This window comes from Buceros rhinoceros, unplaced genomic scaffold, assembly GCF_000710305.1.
Source record: "Buceros rhinoceros silvestris isolate BGI_N320 unplaced genomic scaffold, ASM71030v1 scaffold31951, whole genome shotgun sequence".
NCBI lineage: Eukaryota > Metazoa > Chordata > Aves > Bucerotiformes > Bucerotidae > Buceros > Buceros rhinoceros.
Genome location: NW_010393068.1, coordinates 22530 through 26472, shown reverse-complemented (window position 1 = coordinate 26472; position 3943 = coordinate 22530). Strand labels below are relative to the sequence as shown.

The 3943-nt window shown below is 47.5% G+C and overlaps 1 protein-coding gene across 1 annotated transcript in view; it reads right to left on the bottom strand.

Annotated features, from left to right (window-relative positions):
- LOC104501004 (sterol regulatory element-binding protein cleavage-activating protein-like) overlaps positions 1-3943 on the bottom strand; it is a gene marked incomplete at its 3' end in the record, with an annotated part of 23816 nt that overhangs the window by 11309 nt on the left and 8564 nt on the right. Inside the window, exons 3-4 of the mRNA XM_010144738.1 lie at positions 3507-3664; positions 718-938 (exon numbers count right to left, since the gene is read on the bottom strand). Coding sequence (XP_010143040.1) covers positions 718-938; positions 3507-3664 — 379 coding nt within the window. The remainder of the gene's footprint in view (positions 1-717; positions 939-3506; positions 3665-3943) is intronic.

Sequence of the window (3943 nt, the reverse complement as noted above, 5' to 3'; positions counted from 1 at the left end):
ATGCCCAGAAACTGTGGACCTCTATCTCGTTTGTGACTGAGCTCTCAAAGAGAAGCTCCGTGTGCTCCAGACCGCAGTGTGTGCACACTCTGGATGCTCAAAAAATAACCTTTGAAACAAACTCACTTTAGAGTTACAAAACTGCTGCTCAGACGCGTTGTTGTGGGCTTCCTGACACCTACAGAGTTCCTTTAACACCACAGGAACCGCATTTCCTCTGCCCTTGTGCAGCCACTGTGCAGTATGATCTCACAAGTGGTCAGAGGGGCTTTTAATTAAGAGAGAAAAATGCTTTTATGATATCCAGCATCTCATGCAAGCAACTACCAGTGAGTGCACAAGCAGGAGCAGGATGAATGTTCATTTCCCTGTGACAACGGGGCAGCCTTTGAGTATGACAGACAATAGCGTGAGGGACAAAGACAGGCTAGAGTATACACAGGGTGAGAGGGACAAAAAGACTTGGACAAGTTACCGGCTATTTTTACACCTACGGAAAGGAGTCTGACTGGGTGGAATTGTTCACGTTCCACAAATACAGAACATTTCAAACACAGATATAAAATGAGGGGACACACTGGATAGCTTTGTTCAGATGCTGTGAGTAACAAAACACCACCCAGTTTCGTAACAGTGACCATCTAGATGCTGGAGATACCCAGGACAGACCAGCAATGCAAACCACACGCATTTCTCGCAGCTCCTTTGGCGTCTTACCTTTGAGAGTAGCTGATGTCTGTAACGTCTTTGGTTCATGTTGGTGGATGGTTTTGATGATATCTGGGTCAGCATTAAACCGCTCTCGGTCGTTCTGCCAGAAGTTCCCTGGAGACAGTAACAGGCAGCCATGTTCGGGAAGCAGGTTCCGCAGCTTCTTGAGGCCGGGCAGAAGATCCGTTACCTGAAGGCAAACTTCCTCCAAGCTTTTGATGCCAGAACTGAAACACAAAGGTTAGAAACTGCTGAGATGAAGCCCCCAAAGACCTGCATCGCTGTGACACAGCTCTTGTTCTTCCTATCTGAAGATCAGGAGCCTCGGGCCGCAGGCCAGGATCTCACCAGGCTGCCCAGGGAGGTGGTGGAGTCCCCATCCCTGGAGGAGTTTCACAGCCACGTGGATGTGGTGCTGAGGGACATGGTTTAGGGACCCTGGCAGTGCAGGGTGAAGGGTTGGACTCGATGATCTTAAAGGTCTCTTCCCACCAGATGATTCTGTGATTCTGTCCGAGGTGCCACAATTTTTGGCTCCTCAGTGAAGATACCTCCAGTCTAGAGAGAAACTGTCTCCCGGAATCCTTCTTCGAAGACCTGCAACTGCCCCCTTTCTCCACATAGGCAATGGGACACCTCCCAGACATCTTTATTGGCCTTCCTTCACAGCTAGCAAAAGAAAGCACTAGAAGATATGCTCAAGGAGTCTGTGCTTCTAGGAACAGAAGCTTTCTGAGAGGTAATTTCAAGGAACTGTCGCAGTGATGCCTCTGATAATGACTCCAGGAAGAGCAAGACGACCAGATTTGTGTTTCAGCTTTAGTGAACTCCGAACCGTGATGGCGTTAACCATTTATACCGCAGACAAGCCTACGAACACCCTTATTTGTGAAGTAAAAGCACATGGCTACCGTCCTTGATGCAGAGGATGCAGAGTGACATCAAAAAACTGGAGCGAATCACAGACGTCAGGGCACTGCTGGCTTTTTGCAAACAATAACTGCTCCAAGTTTCAGCAAGAGGAAAATACCATCACTGGTGTTTCCCCTCCTGTTGGTGGTAATGTTCAGTTCCTGCTGGACTTTAGGATAAAAATGCCTTTTCTTAGGATAAAACCACCTTTTTTCACATTAGAAAATCAGCTGCACTTAACTTTGATGCCAACAAAAGTGACTGACGACAAGAACTCCCTAACGCCTTCTGAGGTGTTTTCAGCATGTATCAGATGTTTCTGAACTACCCAAGTCCATCACTAAAACGGAAGCCTTGATCCAAGGTTTAGGTCTAAGTGCTCAAGTCTTTCTTCCGGCGGCTTTTTTAAGTTGGATTTTGCTTCCGTGCTGCATCGCTGTTCATCAAGGGCAACAGCAAGCGGAAGATAACGAGAAGAAAACACATGTCCTGGGAGCAAGGTGTTTCTGACGGGGAACTGGTGACTGTATAGATCTCTGTCTAAAGTCACACGTGTGATAAAGGATTCTTGGATTACAAAGAGAGCCTACGCCACATCTGAGCACCCTTGTCTTTGAAATGCCTGACTCCTTGCATGGGGAAGGCCCAGCAGATCTCATCTACCTGGGCCCCAAGAAAGCTTTGGATACAGAAGCACATAGGAAGTGCTTTAGTTCACAGGAAAAAGACAAAAATTAGCACAAAAACCGGGATATGGTGAAGAACTGGGTTAAGAGGAAAACGGTCGTGGAGCTGCTGGAAGGGGACTCGCCAGAACGGAGGAAAACAAAGTGGAATTTCTTGCAGACAGCTCAGATTGTCATAGGATTTTATTAATAACCTTGGAATGAGATATAGGGACATCTGCCAATGACAGCCAATACAGAAACACTGTTAATACAGAAAAGGAACGGAATATCTCAAATGGGCGATGGAAGGGCTGGAATAAACTAATCCCCTTTCTATTAACAGCACAAAGTGTGAAACCACAAATTTGGAGACTAAAAAGAGTTTCTGCTATAAGGTGGGAGCTCATCAGCTGCAAACGACAGAAAGGGGCACAGAGACCTTAATCAATGTGTAAAATGGATGTGACTGGCCATGAAAAAGGGACCTGCAATCCCACTGCTTTTTAGCAAAGGCATTTCCATGGGGAAAAAAGCACAAAGGGGACCTCTCTGAGCAAGCTGTGCACAGTTCTCATCTCCGCAGTCAGGAATGATACAACACTGCCGAGGGGAGCAACCAGGACGGCAAATTGGCCAAAGAGCCACCTCACCAGTGTAAGCCAGGAGTTTCGCATGCTCAGCTTAACACACCAGGGTTTGGGGTGGGCAGCATGAGATCTGGAAGCAGAGAAAAGCTATTTTTGTAGGCAGACTGTGTCAGTACAAAACCCAGCAGGTATAAACTGGTCCTGAATACAACCAAAGTGGAAAGCCAGGAGAAGGGTCCTGACCATGTGAAATTCAAGACGAGCTCCTCAATAGGCACAGTGGGGTCAAACGAACTTGCTTTATCACAAAGTGTTCATGATCACACAGGGACTGTGTGACGCTGCTACCTGCTGTGACAGGTTTAACCTTGGAGGCCCCTTCCACTCTGCCAAGGGCTCTGACTGGAAGGTTCTGACCATTATCAGAGGATGGGCAAGCTCTCCAGCACAAAAACGAAACCGCTCTAGGTGCAGGATGGATATGATGTCACTCGTTAGCAGAGACCTCATTTTCTTTTGATTTGGAGAACCTCACGAATTCAAAGCTAATTGAATTAAAGCCTTAGGAGGCAGTAATTTAAGCAAGTGGTGTGTGCAAGAGTAGATTTTGCAAACCAGCAGCAATTACCTGTCTCTCAGGGCATGGTTTCTGATCTCCTCCACAAGCTGGAAGACACGGGAGAGGGGCGAACGAAAGACATCAACAGCAAGGAAGTTCTTCTGCCACGGGGAGACGGTGGCTTTCACAAAGATCTGCTGGATGTAGGCCACGGGAGCACCAACATACTGCAGGGAAAGCCAGAGGAAGAGGGAAAACACACGGTGAGTGGGAAGCTGCTTAACGGAATGAGACCACAGCCTGGCAACCTTTCAGCAAGGGGGTTGCCAGCCTATATTTTCCTTTCTTAAATTAGGGGTGAAACATGACAGAAGCAAGAACAAAAAGAGACTGTTTCTCAAAGAGGCAAAATGCCACTGACCACTTTGGCATCAGCCTGTTGTGGTTCTTTGGGAGGCAGAGGCTCCCAGCTCCTGCTGCATTTGGTCATGGAATGGAAGGCAGGA